The sequence below is a fragment of the Malus sylvestris genome, chromosome 3, assembly GCF_916048215.2.
Source record: "Malus sylvestris chromosome 3, drMalSylv7.2, whole genome shotgun sequence".
NCBI classification, from domain to species: Eukaryota; Viridiplantae; Streptophyta; class Magnoliopsida; order Rosales; family Rosaceae; genus Malus; species Malus sylvestris.
Window position 1 is genome coordinate 7,960,906 of NC_062262.1, and position 17,680 is coordinate 7,978,585.

Below are 17,680 nucleotides of genomic sequence, written 5' to 3' on the forward strand. Positions count from 1 at the left end.
CTTTTTGGGCACAGACGCCCCCAGGACAGGTAAACTTGACAAATACCTTTTTATGTTTTCAAAGGCATTGTGGCATGCTTCGTCCCATACGAACGTAACATCCTTCTTCATGAGTCGACTAAACGGTTAACAACGTCCTGCCAGGTTAGAGATAAATCGTCTGATGAAAAAGAGTCGTCCTTGCAGACTTTTTAGCACGTGTAGATTTCTTGGCTTATGCATTGATCGGATCATATTTATATATATTTTTACTTTGAATTCACTCGTCTTTTCTTAGTTAGTTCCTTATATTTTTGAGCTATTTACGTTATTTTTATGTTTATAGGATTTGTTATGCAAAGAAAATAAAAATAAGCACAAATGAGTTTTAAATAATAAACAGAAAGAATATTGGTTTTATTTTTGGATTGGGTTTTATTTTGGTTTATTTTGGTTTATTTTATATGCTTTGAATTGATTGTTTCATAGAATATTGGTTTTGGATTTGTTACTTGAATTTGTTCTTAATTCCCAACTGCTACTAATTTAGAGTTTATGATACAAATTAGTTTTGTATTATTTTGTCAAGGAAGAATCCAAGGACAGCAAGCTGCCTTTGCAGCTGGAGGAAAGCAAGTCAGCGACAAAGGGATCCAAGGAAATCAGAAGAATTAGGGGACAGCAACTGGCAAAGCAGAGGAAATGGAGGAGTCCACACTGGGGACGGAAAAAGAATCCAAAGAAGGGGAGAGAGACTGGCAGATCAGAAAAGAAGGCGCGGGGAATAAAGAAAAAAAAGATAGGCAGCTGGAGGGACGAAAAGGCAGCGTCATTTGAAAAGCTAAAAAGGAGTCTGCCAGAGAGAAAAAAAAATAAAAGAGAGGGAAGGCAGCGAGGCTGCCAAAAAAAAAAAGAAGAAAGAAAAAAATATAAAAAAGAAAGGAGGGAGCGGGAGAGGGGGAGCTGCCTTTGGGCAGCTCGCAGAGAGCACGCAGAAACGCAGGGAGAGGGGTGTCAGGGAGAACCAAAGGCAGACAGCTGCCTTGCGGCAGCAGATAGCACGGACAGAAAGGCAGCAAGGCTGCCAGAAAGAAAAAGAAAAAAAAAAAATAAAAAGCAGAGAAGAATAAAATGAAGGGCAGCGCGGGGAGAGACTGGCGCAGGAAACGGAGAGCAAAGCTGCAGTGCCAGAAATACGCGAGGAAGTCAGGGAGTGAAGAAAGCTGCAAGCTGTTCTCTCTCTCTCGGTTTAAACTTTCCAAACTTCTATTTTATTTCTGTTTTAATAATATGTAATTAAATTTATCTTGGCTAGAGGTTAATTCAAAACTATGAATATATTTGTAATATGAATTGATTACCTTCGGTTGTGATTTCATAAGTTGTGATTTCAATTTACTTATCCGTTCGTATAAAAACTGATTTGTGTATGTTGGTTGAGAATGCACGCTTAATTTACATGCATGAATTTGATGCTAGAATATAAGTGAATTTCACCTAATCGTTATGAATTTATTTTCACAAGTAGTAAAGGTTGCTAGTCACAATCACGTTAAGTAAATTCTTGGCAAGAGTATCATGCTTTTCATAGTTACGAATGCCTCGTCAATGCTTATAGTTTTCACAAAGTTTAATGATCTTTGATTGTATCTCTATTGTGCTTTTCACGTAGGGGACTTTTGAAGAATGTTTTGAATTGTTGTATGCGTTTTCCCGTCCAATTCAATAACTTAAGGAAAACTTGAAGATTAAAAAAGTGCTGTTCACGGTTAATCTGGAGTATTGAGATTCATAATTTATTGAAAGAACAACTGGAAATCGTTTTGTATGCAAATGTGTCATGTGTGGAGAAGAACCCTCTAGCTAGTCCGTCATTTATCATTTTACCTTAATTTTATGTTTTTGTCAATTCTGTAATTTAATTAAGTTTAATTTACTTTTCATCAAAACCAAACACCCATCCATTATTAAATTATATTATTTAGTTAGTTTTCTTTATTGTTAGTCTTTTAATTTAATTTCCGTCCATTTCAGTTCCTAGTGTTTAATTTAATTGTTTTCATTATTTTGAGTCATTTTAAGTGTGTTTCGAGTTATTAGAGTTTTTAGCCTAATTTTATGTCCTTGAGTCTTATTTAATATTTTTAAATTAATTTAGAATAGATTAGCAATCCCTCCTAATCCCCGGCCTAGAACGATACCCTACTTACATCTATACTACAATTGTCAAAAAGAGGGTTTAATTTGTGTGTCAAGTAATTTTCGCATCAAATTTTGGCGCCGTTGCCGGGGATTAGTAACTTTGCTAATCCCTTTATTTTTATTTTTGTTTATGTTTATATTGGTGTTTGTATATTTTACTTTTGATATTTGATTTATTTTTCTTTCTTTGATTTTAGGTTCAAATGGAGCCGAGGGAAATTTAAAGGAAAGATGCGTCCGGCTAAAGACGTTAAATCAAGCGCTTCTTGGGAGGCAACCCAAGCATTCAACGAAGGGAGACTTTGGAATTGCTAACCCAATCAGCTTTGCATTCTTCCACCCTTATCTTTACTGCTTTCATTTTGTTTTGTTTAGTTAGTTGTGTTATTTGGTTGATTTCTGTGAGTTTGTATTATTTAGTTTAAGTGTGGGGGAAGATTAACCAAAGTCTCTTTACATTAATTTACACATTAAAAAAAAAAAAAAAAAAAAAAAAAAAAAAAAAAAAAAAAAAAAAAACAAAAAAAAAAAAAAAAAAAAACATAAAAAAAAAAAAAAAAACATAAAAAAAAAAAAAAAAAAAAAAAAAGTACAAATATTTTACAATAATGTAAACTAATAGTATTCATTGGTCGGGTGGTGCTTCGGTAGTAGGCGGGGCTTCAGTAGTCGGCGGGGCCACAGAAGGAGGAGGCAACAGAGGTTGATCAGTTGGAGCTTCACTACGCGGTGCCGCTCCAGAAGATGAGGGCAGATGCTGTTGGAACAGACCCACAAACTTCCGATGATCCAGTAAAATTTGACCATCAGTGTCCTGCATCTGGTCAATCTTCCTCTTCATGCTGGTGGCATAGCTGTGTGCAAGCTTGTGCAATTCTTTATTCTCATGCTTGAGCCCTTTAATCTCTTGTTTGAGACTCTGTATTTCAGCCACCAACGACTCAACATGACGGGTTCGAGCAAATAGGCGTTGGGCCATGTTGGACACAGAACTCGCACACTGCACGCTAAGAGCCAGAGACTCCTTAACCGCCAATTCATCAGACCGCCTAGCGAGCAGTCTGTTATCTCTGGGGGTGACAAGGTTCCGGGCCACCACCGCGGCAGTCATGTCATTTTTCATCACCGAATCCCCCACGGTAAGAGGACCGGTAGGGGATATGAAGGATGGGCGCCATATATTGTCTGGTGAAGGCGGAGCTGCCTCTTCACCAATGTTCAAGTCAAAACGACGATCGGAAGGGCCAGACATTTTTCAGAGGTGGTGAAGAAAGAAGAGAGTCGGAATGATCAAGATTAAACAAGTGCAAGAAGGGAGTGTTTACAGGAGGGTGCTCAAGTGTGTTGTGGAACAAGCTTAACGCCTCTATAAAAAGAAGAAATCGGAGAGGCGCTCCTCAGAGAAGCGTCCTCTCGCAAATCGAAGAGGCGGGGCTCCTTTCTCAAAAGCCGGATTCTTTTCTCAAAAGAGGCGTTTCATTTCTTAAAGGCTGGGCTTGCTCAGAAACCACGAGCCGAACCCCGGATTTCAAAAGATCAATTTGTCCAGACGTGTCGTCACTTGTCACACGCAAATTGCTTTGCGAAATTCTCGGGCAGTTTGTCGAAGCACCAATTCAGAAATCGAAGAGGGAAATTCAACAGTCAAAGACACGCTAGCTTTCTCAAAAGCTGGGCTTCAACCCACGGGCAAATCTTCTTTTCCAGATTTATCCGCACGTGTCACATGCTACCTCTACAATCGACGATGCTCAGAGCTCGAAACGCCGATTCCAGATATCAATGAGGAATCTGCTTTGCGGAAATTACGGGCAGCTTTGTCAGAAAGCGCGTAATTTGTACTATTCATCCATCTACCGGCTGCCGACACTAAGTGAGAGAACAGTTCCGGTTGTGAAGAGAAGTCCTATAAGTTTCTACCTTCGCTTTCCACAGCAAAGGCACACTCTCTCAGCACTTCTCTCTCAGCACTTCTTCATCTCTGAAAATGCATTCCCAAAGAATCCTCCTAAGTTACTCTGTGTTCCTAATTCCTTGGGATACTCCTGCGAACAACCCATTCAAAGCAAAAGTATTTCATATCATGAAGGTTGAAAGCAAGAGTATCTCATATCATGCTTTCTCCCTGTCCTTTCTCCAGCCAGCACCTGCTCTCGAGTACTCATCATCTTGTGCTTTCGCTTTGTTTCTCACTTATAAGGGAAGTGAAGATGATACCTCGAAGCATGTGGAGACAACGTGCTGATTCATCCTCAACTAAGGACAAGGAGAAAGAGAGCAAGAGGTGGGCACTTGGAAAGATTGAAGAAAGAAACAGACCAACACCTCTCCCTCGTGCCTGCCCGCCATGCAGAGGAAACAAGCAGAGAAGAATGCAGCTTGCACAATCATCCCAGCAGAAGGAGTCTGAGCTGAGGAACTAGAGAAGCTGCCACATCTGCTTGGAGAACAAATAAGGAACTGCAACATTCCCAAAGAGCAAAGCCTCGCCGTACAATAGCATTAAATCATCACTTGCAAATAAAAAGCTAAGTGTCACCCTGTTCAAGAGGAAAGCTGTGGAAAGTCAACAAGCACGACCAATGATTACTTATTAGTTTTATTCATTATCTTTTATCGTAATTTTCAATTTTTCGTTTGCAATTTTTTTTTTTTTTTTTTTTTAATTAATTTTCTTGCGTACTTAACTGAATTATTTCTTTTCTTTGCAGGAACTTTTGGTTATTTCCACCCTTGAAGTTGATTGCAGAATTTTAGCTTGGGGGGTCATCGCTTGATTTTACTGCAAATTAGGGAAGTTTTCAGTCTAATTGCTTTATTTTGTTTCTTATTATTTATTTATTTATTTTATTTTTATTTGCATTATAGTGTTTTCTGACATTGGGGACAATGTCAAGTTTAAGTGTGGGGGTAGAAATCTCCAGAATTTCATTTGTCTCTGTGTTGTTGTTTTTTGTGTTCTTAATTAGTTTTGTTTTTTTTTGTGTTCTTAATTAGTTTTGTTTTTCTTTTAAAAAAAATAAAAAAATAAAAAAAAAACTGTGTTGTTGTTTTTTGTGTTCTTAATTAGTTTTGTTTTCTTTTTTAAAAAAATTTTTTTTTAAATTTAAAAAAATTTAGGAAAATTTAAAAATCCAAAAATATTGTCTTGTTTCCCTTATTGTTTTGAATTAGATTTTTGTTAGTTTCCCGACCCAATGATATAATTAGATCAAATTTGAATCACGATTATCAAGAACTTAGTTAACATGTGTTTTATGAAATTCCTAATTCTCTTGTTAGTTTTGTACATGTTTGACCATCTTTGAAAAACCAAATGCACATAGCCTTGTTAATGTGAAACTAAAGTATGACTTAAAGCTTCATATGTGAATTTAGTGACCATATACATCCTATGTGAGTTTTTGAGCCGATTGAAAGTGTGTGCATTTTTCATACACTCCTATTCTTTCATGTGTGATGAACTTATGTGAGATACATCTCTAGAACTTGCGTAACGATCTTTCGAAATGTTTGTCATTGATTGCATGAACTTGGAAATGATAGAGGCATTAGGTTTACCACTATGGCCCAAATAACTATGTTTCCCAAAGAAAAATGATATCATTAAATTGCCAATTTGAGCCGTGTATGTTGAGCCTTTTATTTCTTATCACCAGATATGTCTACCCTTATGCCTGAAACATTTTTTCTTACCCTTTCCAAGCAAGCTAGTGAGCAATGCGAGATTGTCTTATGAGAAACGTTTGTGAAGTACTTTGAAGGTGTTTGGCAAAAGAATAAGTGTGGGGGTATTTCATGTTTGTATTTAGTTGTGAAAAGAAAAAAAAAAAAAAAAAAGAAAAAAAAAATTGTATAAAAAGAAAATAAAAAGTTTTTAAAGTTTCAGTTTAAGGGTGTGATTGGAGGTTTCAGAAGAATCGTTGGAGAGCTTGAGTTCTTATAAATCTAGACAAAAGAATTGCTTGCAATGTAGCTTGGAACTTGTGTTTTCCTATTCTTTCATTTCAATAACCCTATCCCTAAGCCTCATTACATCCAATAAAAGTCCTCTTGATTTAAGTTTTGCAATTATGACTGTGGAGAAGTGATCTTTATGCAAGCTTATGGTAGAAATTTCACATTTGATTCTTTGAGCGAAACACATTAAAACTAAACACATATGTGATTGAGTGTATATCCCGTGAGAAGGTTACTAGTTTGCATATGATGATTTTAAAAATAAAAACTTGAAATTGCATTAGCATGGCTATCTCACACACTACACTTCAAGGATGATTTAAAGATTACTGCTAATATTTGAATTAGGAAGATGAATTTGGATTAACTTGTTTGGTGCTAGCTATGTTTCTTGATGATTTGTTTTCTTGAATGAAATTCTATGAGGGTCACATAGAGGGAAGCTAATGTTTTTCATGTTATTACTTTTTCATGTTTTCTTTGTTTTGCTCGAGGACTAGCAAAAGTTAAGTGTGGGGGTATTTGATCGGATCATATTTATATATATTTTTACTTCGAATTCACTCGTCTTTTCTTAGTTAGTTCCTTATATTTTTGAGCTATTTACGTTATTTTTATGTTTATAGGATTTGTTATGCAAAGAAAATAAAAATAAGCACAAATGAGTTTTAAATAATAAACAGAAAGAATATTGGTTTTATTTTTGGATTGGGTTTTATTTTGGTTTATTTTGGTTTATTTTATATGCTTTGAATTGATTGTTTCATAGAATATTGGTTTTGGATTTGTTACTTGAATTTGTTCTTAATTCCCAACTGCTACTAATTTAGAGTTTATGATACAAATTAGTTTTGTATTATTTTGTCAAGGAAGAATCCAAGGACAGCAAGCTGCCTTTGCAGCTGGAGGAAAGCAAGTCAGCGACAAAGGGATCCAAGGAAATCAGAAGAATTAGGGGACAGCAACTGGCAAAGCAGAGGAAATGGAGGAGTCCACACTGGGGACGGAAAAAGAATCCAAAGAAGGGGAGAGAGACTGGCAGATCAGAAAAGAAGGCGCGGGGAATAAAGAAAAAAAAGATAGGCAGCTGGAGGGACGAAAAGGCAGCGTCATTTGAAAAGCTAAAAAGGAGTCTGCCAGAGAGAAAAAAAAATAAAAGAGAGGGAAGGCAGCGAGGCTGCCAAAAAAAAAAAGAAGAAAGAAAAAAATATAAAAAAGAAAGGAGGGAGCGGGAGAGGGGGAGCTGCCTTTGGGCAGCTCGCAGAGAGCACGCAGAAACGCAGGGAGAGGGGTGTCAGGGAGAACCAAAGGCAGACAGCTGCCTTGCGGCAGCAGATAGCACGGACAGAAAGGCAGCAAGGCTGCCAGAAAGAAAAAGAAAAAAAAAAAATAAAAAGCAGAGAAGAATAAAATGAAGGGCAGCGCGGGGAGAGACTGGCGCAGGAAACGGAGAGCAAAGCTGCAGTGCCAGAAATACGCGAGGAAGTCAGGGAGTGAAGAAAGCTGCAAGCTGTTCTCTCTCTCTCGGTTTAAACTTTCCAAACTTCTATTTTATTTCTGTTTTAATAATATGTAATTAAATTTATCTTGGCTAGAGGTTAATTCAAAACTATGAATATATTTGTAATATGAATTGATTACCTTCGGTTGTGATTTCATAAGTTGTGATTTCAATTTACTTATCCGTTCGTATAAAAACTGATTTGTGTATGTTGGTTGAGAGTGCACGCTTAATTTACATGCATGAATTTGATGCTAGAATATAAGTGAATTTCACCTAATCGTTATGAATTTATTTTCACAAGTAGTAAAGGTTGCTAGTCACAATCACGTTAAGTAAATTCTTGGCAAGAGTATCATGCTTTTCATAGTTACGAATGCCTCGTCAATGCTTATAGTTTTCACAAAGTTTAATGATCTTTGATTGTATCTCTATTGTGCTTTTCACGTAGGGGACTTTTGAAGAATGTTTTGAATTGTTGTATGCGTTTTCCCGTCCAATTCAATAACTTAAGGAAAACTTGAAGATTAAAAAAGTGCTGTTCACGGTTAATCTGGAGTATTGAGATTCATAATTTATTGAAAGAACAACTGGAAATCGTTTTGTATGCAAATGTGTCATGTGTGGAGAAGAACCCTCTAGCTAGTCCGTCATTTATCATTTTACCTTAATTTTATGTTTTTGTCAATTCTGTAATTTAATTAAGTTTAATTTACTTTTCATCAAAACCAAACACCCATCCATTATTAAATTATATTATTTAGTTAGTTTTCTTTATTGTTAGTCTTTTAATTTAATTTCCGTCCATTTCAGTTCCTAGTGTTTAATTTAATTGTTTTCATTATTTTGAGTCATTTTAAGTGTGTTTCGAGTTATTAGAGTTTTTAGCCTAATTTTATGTCCTTGAGTCTTATTTAATATTTTTAAATTAATTTAGAATAGATTAGCAATCCCTCCTAATCCCCGGCCTAGAACGATACCCTACTTACATCTATACTACAATTGTCAAAAAGAGGGTTTAATTTGTGTGTCAAGTAATTTTCGCATCATGCATGCTTTGAATGGCCTTGATCTTTGATTAGTTCACTTCAATGCCAAGGTGCTTAACAATGAAGCCGATGAACTTTCCAAAGATGACGCCAAATGCACACTTTAACGGGTTCATCTTGAGGTTGTATTTTCGCAGCCTATCGAACACTATTCATAAATCCTTCAAGTGATCTGATCTTTTCTTTGTCTTGACCACCACATCGTCTACGTTTTTATGTAGCATGTAATTGAAGATTTTCTACATTGCGCATTGATATGTAGCTTCAACGTTCTTTAGACCAAAGGTCATCACCTTGTAGCAGTAGATACATTTTGGAGTGCGAAAAGTTGTTAGTTCCTCATCTTCGAAAGTTATGCGAATTTGATTGTATCCAGAAGAGCTGCCCATGAATGACAGTGCCTCGTGGCTAGTGGTTGCGTCCACCATGATTTCGATGATTGGTAAGGGGAAGTCGTCATTCGGGCAATCATCGTTGAGGTCCTGGAAGTCTACACAAACATGTATTTATCCAGATTTCTTAAGGACAATGACAATGTTGGAGATCTACTTCGGGTATTGCATCTCTCAAATGAAGCCTGCTTCAATTAGCTTGTCAATCTCGACCTCAATTTGTGGGATGAGTTCGGATCGATAGCATCTTTGAGTTTGCTTTATCAATCGTGTTCCAAGCTTGACTGCAAGATGATGCACAACGATGATAGGGTCAAGACCGGGCATTTCTTTGTAGGTTTAAGCAAAGGCGTCTTTGTACTCTAATAGCAATGGGTAATATTTATCTATCTCGTTCGCACCTAGTAGTGCACTTACAAAGATAGGTTTTGGTTTTATGCTTGTGCTTAAGTTGAGTTCCATGAGATCATCAATCTTGGCTTGCCCTCTATCTTCGAGCTGTGGTGGCGTAACAGTAACATCTTTTTTGGGGATTTCGTCTTCTTTATCTTCTTGGATCGTGATGTGGAAGACATCTTGGACCTCATCTTCAGTGATGTCCGCTCGAGCTTATAGGCATGAAGATTATCCAGTGTGGATGATGGTGTGCCTTCTTACTTTCAGTGGTCCATTTTGTCAACCTCCAAGATTGCTTGACGCTTCATCCTTGAAGAAATTGAGCTTCGAACATCGCATTTTTCTGCTAACGTGTCAAGTTTTTCTTCCTTTGACGTTGTCTCCTTCTTTCTAGAAGGTTTCTTATTGTCTTCAAGTCTTTCCAAAGCTAACCATCGTGGATAAGAACTAGCCGTGTTGCTTTGTTTCTTAGTTTTTGACAACATTTCAAAAATAGAGCTTTGGGATGTTGACGTATTAAGCCTCTTGAAGACGGAGGTTCGGTCTTGACCACCAATGCGATTAAGTGCCGAAATTCTGCATCTTGAATGATTCATCTTATCGAAGACTGACTTTCGAAAGGTGGGTTTAGGCTCCTCTTGATCTTGTTCAATGGTCACGTTGATGTGTTGAGCATTAGCATTTTTCGTTTTGCTTAAAATCTTCATAGAGGCATTTGGTGTGATGCCAAGTCTAGCTTTGTTGTTGTCAACTCCATAACCATACTCCTTCAACTTCTTTTAAGCCTTGGTGAGGTCACGGTTTTTGTTGTTGACGATGTTTGCAACCTTCTTTCCAAGATTTAAAGAGGAAGCGAAGTCATACCTAGCCTTCGACATGAGTTTGTAGGCGTTTGGATTAAAACCTTTTTTGGTTGGAAGAAAGCTTGGTTCCACCTTCTTTGGAAGAGCTTTTATGAAGCCTTATGGTGGTCTTACAACCTTAGCGTCGCCTAGCTATGTCAGAGGCAAAACTACATTCGTCTTAAGCAACTTTACATCATCATTGTGCTGCTGTGTGTCGGTTTTGCTTGCTTTAGTTTCGAACAGGGATTGACCATTCTTTCTTCTTGATATTGGGATGTATCAAAAGATAGGTGTGTTCGGTCTTTTTGAGGGCGTCCTACTCCCTTTGGTTGTTGCAGGTTTAGCACATCATTTTTGCTTGAAGATGGCACGACTTCTCCTTCTTGCTTCTTGAGTATGGCTTGCCACTCCAGCTTTTTAGGTGTTGCTTTGCCTATGGATTTAATCTCTTTGGAAGAGCTTTAGGCACCATGTTTACCTCCATGTGGAACTTGGCATTTCGAAGTGTGATTCGGCTTCGGTGAATGTCTTGGTATCGCCTTGGATCACCTTCACTCCTCCTTGGTAGAATTATAAGCATTGGTGGAGGGTGGATAACACTACTCCATCCTCATGGATCCAAGACCTTCCTAAGAGCAAACTGTAGAAAGTTCTTGCATCAATCATATGGAATATTGTGCTTGATTTGAGTTCACCAATAGTCATCTCCACTCGAATCATGCTCATCGCTCTTTGTCCTCCTTGATTAAAACCTTGGATTAGTAAACTACTTAGGGATAGTTCATTCACCTTGATGTCGATTATGGTCATCGTTGACTTTGGCATGATGTTTATGGCCGATCTACCATCCACAAGCATGCGATTGACTTTGTGCTCCTTTATGTACCAGAGACGAAGAGGGGACGGTTGTGAGGCTTGGATTCTAGCAGCAAGTTTTTGTTAGTGAAGTGGATTGCGTCCTGGGCAACACAACATGTGGCATGCTCATCTGGCCAAAGTTTCAAGCATTTGTCATTGTTTTCTTGTACTTTGTGGTCGTCAGGATTTACCAAGATCGTTGCTAGTGCTTTTCGCATCTTCTTTGGCAATCGTAGTGCTTCCTCAATGCTAAAGTGTGTTGGCAGACCTTCTTTGGGCGTGAAGGTATTTTCTTCCTCAATGGCAATAACTTTGCCTTTTGAGGGCTCTTCCATCTCTAGACGATAGTGCACTGTTGGAAGAAGTCATTCGGGAAATACTCATGCAAAGAGACAAAAATGTGTGGCTCTTACTCTATAGGTTCCCCACTATATGTTAGCTTAGCATCTCTTATGTTTCCTTTGGGATTCCTATTGTTGTGGCGGTGGTGATTTCCTCCTTGTTCCACATTTGGTTGTGTGACTTGTGGTTTTGGCTTCCTTGTCTTTTTATAGGTCACCAATGTCCATCTTTCTTTATCGTCGGTAAGTGCATTTTGGTCACTTGCCCTCAGCGATGGTTGTGCAGAATGTGCTATGTGGCTTTAGCATTGACGTGAGTGGTCATGCATCATTTGGAGAAGAATTTGATCAAATGATCTAAACACGATCACAGTAGTGTGCGTTGCGGCCATGTCTTCTAGATCGAGTTTGATTCACCCTTGTTGTGCCAGCTTTATGATGAGCTCTTTGAGGATGCAGCATTTGCCAACGAGATGACTTACGATACGATGGTACTTGCAGTACCTGGGATCGTTAACGCGATTCATCTTTTTGGGTTGTTTGCATTCCGGTAACTCGATCACCTTCTTTTCTAGTAAGTCGTCTAACATTGCAGCCACATCTGAGTTAGGAAAATGGTACGTCTTTTGCTCCAGCTCCCTCAAGGTGTTTTTGCACTTGTCTTGGGTGCGAGAAGGCTAATCTCTCTTTATCTCATTCGTTTTGTTCTTGGATGAGATCTTGACGGGTGCAAATGAGGTTTTAATGGGGGTTGTGTTGATAGTAAAAGCTTCTTTGGTGGGCTTCTTCCCATGATTGTCCACATTAAGAGCAAATACCTTATCCTTCTTGAAGTCGGAGATTGGCTATTTTTTTCCATGATGGGCGATGCTCAACTCCATGTCATGGGCGCAGGTGGCTAACTTTTCGAAGGTCCATGGTTTGATGCCTTGAAGGATGTAGTGTAACCCCCATGACATGCCTTGGACGCACATCTTGATCGATGAGATATCTGAGAGCATGTCTTTGTAGTCGAGGCTTAGAGTGCGCCATTGGTTGATGTAGAAATGGTTGTCAGCTCTAGCATACTTACGGTGTGGCGAATGTTGTAGAAATGGTTGAGGAACTCTCGTTCCAATTGCTTCCAACTATTGATGGATTCAGGCTCTAGATCCGTGTACAAGTTGAATGCATTCCTTTCCAGAGAGCGGACAAACTACTTCGCGAGGTAGGTTTCCTTCCGTCTTCGCATTGTTACAAGTTTCAACGAAATGGGTGACGTGCTGCTTTGGGTTTCTTTTTCCATCAAACTGTGTGAACTTTGGTGGTTGATAACCCATCAGCATCTTCAGGGCATCGATCTTCTTGGAGTATGGCTTTGAGTACAATGCGGAGGTATATGAGCTCTTTTGGTACTGCGCCTTGATGGTGCTGGCGATCATCTCCTGCAGCTGTTGGATAGAGAGAGATCCCATGAACGCCGCTACTTGGTCTGGCTCTAGCTTCTCTTCGACTTTCTCCACCGGAGGCTCCTCTTCTTCGTCGACTTCTTTCATTAGTGGACCAACATTTAGGTTGACTTTCACGTAGTGTTGTGCCTCCAGTTGGTTGGCGAGTACGGCGATTTGCAAGTCTTTCGCCTCCACAGTCCGTGTGAGTTTTACAACCGCTTCATTCATTTGAGCCAGTTGCTTCTTGATTGAAGTCGCTCATGTGGTCATGACTTGCATGGCTGAGCTGTTGCTCGAGTCGACACCGGAAAGTAAAGACTCTGAGTACTTCCTCGGGCTTTCCTCTCTTGGCGCCCTTAGCGAAGCCAGGGTGATCACGGACTTGTGCCTCGAGTGCTATTGTTCCTTCGGCAGAGTTAATGCAGGGGTGAAAGCTGCGATAGAGAAAGCTTTTGCCTTGCTTCGGGTTGTGATGCCCGAAGTGTCACCACTTACGCACGAGGATTTTCTTTTTCTTTGCTTTGGTTGCGGGAATAGCTTGATCCTTTCTTGATGCCATTTGTGTTTTTTTACGGATTTGAAGATAGAGATGAAAGGCAGAGATGGTCCCACCAGGCGTGCTGAATTTGTAAACACAAATATTCCTGCGATGAATGAGACAAGAACACGTGTACAACATAATATTTTGTATTAATTTTGGGGTACAATCTCTTTTACAATTTGATCCTCTGATTATATCTTTGTAAGGTGTAGATTTATGGGTGGACTGTTGATCCAAATGGGTCATCGGGGCTTGATCTAGGGATGAACAAGTATGAACGGATCTTCAAGGGCCTTTAGGGCTTGATCTTGACGAACAGTTGTGTAGATTTCTTTCAGGGCTGTTGGGCTTGATCTTGATGAACAGTTGTGTGGATTTCTTTCAAGGCCGTTAGGCTTGATCTTAATGAACAATTGTGTGGATTTCTTCAAGGGCCGTTGGGCTTGATCTTGATGAACGAGGATGAACAGATCTTCAAGGGCCTTCGGGGCTTGATCTTGATGAACGGTGCGTGGATTTCTTTAAGGGTCATTAGGCTTAATCTTGATGAACGAGGATGAACGGATCTTTAAGGCCCTTTGGGCTTGATCTTGATGAAGAGGATAAACGGATCTTCAAGGGCTTTCGGGGCTTGATCTTGATGAACAGTTGCGTGGATTCCTTCAAGGGCCGTTGGGCTTGATCTTGATGAACGAGGATGAATGGATCTTCAAGAGCCTTTGGGCTTGATCTTGATGAACGAGGATGAATGGATCTTCAAGGGCCTTCGGGGCTTGAACTTGATGAACAGTTGTGTGGATTTCTTCAAGGATTTGACGAAGAACGAAGAGAGTTTTCTTGATCCTTCGGGATTCTTGGGAATTTGGGAGGTTGGATGCTTGAAAGCTTTAGAGTTTCAAAGTCTCAAGGATTTGGGGAATTCTCCTCCAATTTAAGAGTAGAGAAATGTATATGTGAATTGGTCCCCCAAAATGAATGCCTTAGCCTTCTATTTATAGAATTTTTCAAGGCTTAATTTTGAATATAATAATCAAATGAAATAAATCATTTTTACCAGATATTGACACATGTCCTTCTTTTTATGACTTTTCCATTTTTTGTTAAGTCACACGCTACGTGTACAATTTATGTGATACGTGAACATTGAAATTTTAATTCATTGGTCAATATTTATTTTACCGAAATTTCGATGTTTACAAAGTGTGTAGGTACAAACCTTTTGTTATGAACTAGAGGCATTGATTTTAATTGGGGAAAACTTTATTAAGTTAGGCTAAGAGTCCCTATGAAGTTTCAATTACCAATTGATTTTTAGTTTTTATATTTTGTGCTGGAAATATAGTAAACTTTAGGTAGGAAGGGGCAAATGGAGATGAGTGGTGTGACAGAAGGTAGGAAATTAAAGAACAATCAATGAAACAAAATCCTGAAAGTGAAAACAACTTAAAATCAATTTTAGTTTTCATTTTTGTATTTCTTTCCTTGAATTCTTATATATTTCATCAGCGTTATCTTTTTTTCTCCACTTTTCTATGTCCCTCCCTTCTTCTATGCATTCCCCCTCCAACACTAACAAAAAAGAAAAACTAAATAATTGTCAAAACAACCCTAAGTTGTTTGATTACATGGCTTATTTGACATCCTGAAGCTCTCTTCAAGTCAACTAACCTAATCGTTGTTGTGATTAAGTAATAATTGATCAGATATGGCCAAAGAGTGATATAAATAATCCATAGAAATAGCAGTCCTTTATTCCTGGGATAGATCGCGACCAAAACATACACGAATAATTGACAAAGTGGTCATTTTCTGTGGGCGAATTTCTAAGAGCAAGATAATGCAATTTTTGTGTGTGGATGAACTAACAATTGTCAGTTGTAAATAATGCTAATTGTCCAAACGTTTCTTTTGGTTAATTGTCCTAAGATTGGATCATGGCATCTTATGAAGAAGGGATGACGTCTGCTGCTTAACAGACAAATCAAACGTACACATCAAAGTGAATAAAAAAACACATTTGAAATGTTCTTGTCTGGGTCCCTAATTAATTAATGTCAAATAGTTTCTTACAGAAAAAAAAATTTGGCCCCTTTGGAATCTATCCCTCCATGATCTCGTAAAGTTTATACACTAGAGCCTAAAAAGGGCTTCAGGTATAGTGCATATGATACAAACAACTTCATTCCCAAAAAGGCTATCACATCAAACTATTGTAATAAGAAAGATATACACATGAATGTGTCAAACTAATATAATGAGAAAGATATACATATGAATGTATACACTCGGCCATGCGTAGAATCTCGTCATCATTTTAGAGGTGTTAGTGGCTGATGATCTAGTTGTTATCCTCTTGAGGATGAAGCTTATTCAGATTTTAGAAAATTAAACTAAGAGCTGCAAAGTTAAGCAAACAAAAGAGTTGGCGCCGGCCTTTATCTAATCAATTTATATGAAAATATAATTTTGTTTCTTTTGTAAGTGGTTGAAGACCTGATCCAATTACCGTCACATTAGAGAAAAATAAAAATATATGGATCATGAACAGTACTTGTGCTGGTGTCATGCATGCGTACTGAATACTTTGTGCTTTAATAAATTAATGGATAGTACCAACATATTGGAGCTCTCAGCTGTTCATATTAAGTATTAACTACAGTTTGATCTCTCATTTGCAAACCTTCAAATCCCAAACCCTAGCTGGAGTAGGAGATCATGGATTTGCAGGTCAAATGGCAATCTTATTTTACAACGCAAGTTCTAAAACCCAATTGGACAATATAACTTTTACAGTCCTTATTTATAGAGACCTCGTGCATGACAGCTTTTCTTGAGGCTTGCTTTGATCATTTGTTGCAGCCGCATGAGCTGCAGCTGCAGTTTGAGCCACACTTGCAGTCATTCTCTGCTCCATAGTTCATCTCAGACCCCTCAAAGGACCTGCAATAATAATAATTTAACTTCATTTTATAATCGTCCTATTTTCAGCATATATATAATTCATGAAATTAAAACAATGTTTCAAAGAGTTTATCAAAGGGCAATATGGGCAAATAGAAACTAGGGGGACACTAAGACCTAGTTTGGGAGTGAGGTGCTTAAAAAAAAAAGCATCCATGAAAAAAAGCTGTGAGGGTTTTAGGTGTTTGGTAAACTGAAAAAAAGGGCTTATTTTAGAAGCTGCTGTGAGAATAAGCTGAAATCAAAGGAAAAAGCTGAAGCTGCTATTTGTAGCTTTGGAAAACTGGTTTTTTTTCAAAGCACACGGAGCTGCAGTGCTTCTTTAATGAAAAGACCCACTATCAAACTGCTTTCCAAAAGCACTTTTACAAAAAAGTTTACCAAACACTCAACTGATTTATTTCACAACCGTTTATTCTCACAGCAGTTTTTTTTCAAAGCACATCAATACCAAACCAGCCCTAAGTAAACAACAAAAGTATATAAATCACGATTCAACACTATTATTGTCTGTTTAGTGTTACTCCAATTCTATTTATTACAAAAAGTTTGTAATCAATTTTATTCAGGTATATTTGTCTTGTAAAACTCTTACATCTTCACTGGTGCAACCCCAGCAATGATGGTATCAATGGAAGTGGTCTCTGAGTAACCCAAGTCAATGTGCATCCCACATCTACACATATATACATAGAGAGAAAACAATATTATTAGGAAAATATAAACAAAATAATTAATTCCTAGTTAAGAACATTAGGAATGATAGAGAATGATGATCGATCACATATATATGGTTAATTAGGGGTATAGAAGATTACTTGCAGCCACTGCCGCACTTGCAGTCACTACCACAGCTACAACCGGAAGACATTTTCTCCAAAAGTTGGTATAATGACAAGGAGAAGATTAATTGTTCTAGTGCTGGGAACTGAATTAACTTCAAAGCTGGGATGAGTCTTTTTGTGAGGGTCTTAACTGCTATTTATAGTGCAGTTTAAGATTGAGTGGTCGAGATCCACCGTACACGTGGATCAATTGTAGAAATCTATGCTAATTAATAAAGTTTATAGAGATTACTTGCTCTGTCGAACAATCCAAATTCCTATTGAAATTGAATTTTTTTTAGTGTGAGACGTTGTCAAGTAATGTTATTAACAATTATATGAGGGCTAGAAGAGGCTTGTATTTTTAGACCTTGCTTGTTTTTTATGTGCTAATTTAATGC

General features: G+C 38.1%; 1 protein-coding gene across 1 annotated transcript; it reads right to left on the reverse strand.

Moving 5' to 3' along the window:
• Nucleotides 1-16,067: 16,067 nt before the first annotated feature.
• On the reverse strand, nt 16,068-17,381 carry LOC126616895 (metallothionein-like protein type 2). The gene is made up of 3 exons (XM_050285028.1): nt 17,274-17,381; nt 17,051-17,131; nt 16,068-16,434 (listed from the first exon to the last, which is right to left on the reverse strand). The coding sequence occupies exons 1-3, from the start codon at nt 17,324-17,326 to the stop codon at nt 16,341-16,343; spliced, it is 228 nt and encodes a 75-aa protein (XP_050140985.1). The 5' UTR covers nt 17,327-17,381; the 3' UTR covers nt 16,068-16,340.
• Between the last annotated feature and the right edge of the window lie 299 nt (nt 17,382-17,680).